The sequence below is a fragment of the Eurypyga helias genome, unplaced genomic scaffold, assembly GCF_000690775.1.
Source record: "Eurypyga helias isolate BGI_N326 unplaced genomic scaffold, ASM69077v1 scaffold23782, whole genome shotgun sequence".
Classification (NCBI taxonomy): domain Eukaryota; kingdom Metazoa; phylum Chordata; class Aves; order Eurypygiformes; family Eurypygidae; genus Eurypyga; species Eurypyga helias.
Window position 1 is genome coordinate 1 of NW_010234389.1, and position 875 is coordinate 875.

The 875-nt window shown below is 63.5% G+C and overlaps 1 protein-coding gene across 1 annotated transcript in view; it reads right to left on the reverse strand.

The window, feature by feature from the left end:
* Positions 1-626: 626 nt before the first annotated feature.
* Positions 627-875, reverse strand: part of LOC104505724 (B-cell CLL/lymphoma 9 protein-like) — a 6,350-nt gene continuing 6,101 nt past the window's right edge. The window contains 2 exon segments of the mRNA XM_010146413.1: positions 627-849; positions 851-875. The exon segment at positions 851-875 is cut by the window's right edge and continues 1,975 nt beyond it. Of these exon segments, the coding sequence (XP_010144715.1) occupies positions 627-849; positions 851-875 (248 nt within the window).

Here is an 875-nt window from a genome sequence, read left to right on the forward strand (position 1 = left end):
GGTGGAGGAGCGAGCATCCTCCGGGAGCGGGAAGCAGCGGGTTAGGCCGCCGCCAACAGCCGGCAGACGTCGGGGCAGTGCCAGCGCCTGCACCCCGACGTCCCGGCACGCTACCCAACGCTACGCAGGGTGGTGTTGGTCCGTCTCTGAAACGGTGGAAGGCTGAACTAACGTCAGCATGCCTCCGAAACGCCGTAACCATCCCTGGACTGCATCCAGGTACGCACTGGCTGGCTACGCTCAGCATCCGTTCGTAGGAGCCTTTATGTCAGAGCATGTCCATGGCACCAGCAGGAGCCTGGCAAAACTACAGCCGGCACGAGCTGTGGCACAACAGCCAAACCCTCCAACGAGAGACTTCTCCCGGGGCCACTCCACATCTTTCCGTGCCTCCTGACCCCCCCCTTTCACTTTCATGTCCCTCGAGAGACCAGCCCACACCCGACACTAGTGCAAAGCCACCAAGATGACAGGAGGAAGAAGAGCACTCACGCTCCACGCCCGGAGCCACCAAGCAGACCCTTGGGGTTAGCCCCACAGGGCCGCCACGCTGCCAAAACCTCCCTCCCTCTCCCCTTGCCACACACCTTGGGGTAACCCAAGGCGCGCCCAAGAGCCAAGCGCGGCTAGCGGAAGCGGCACTCACCCGACTCCACGTTCCCAAGCATGGCCGGGGACGACATGGTGAGAGATGCCTTGTGGTTCGGGGGAATCCCAGGGCTCTGCAAAGGAGGCTTTGGAGACGAAGTCCATCCGGGAGAAGGTGCAGGGAGAGACGGAGACTTGAGGTGGACAGGAGAAGCAGCAGCAGACCCCAAGACAGGGGGAGACTTAATGGAGGCAGCGGCAGGGCGCGGCGGGGGGGCGCCCCACCA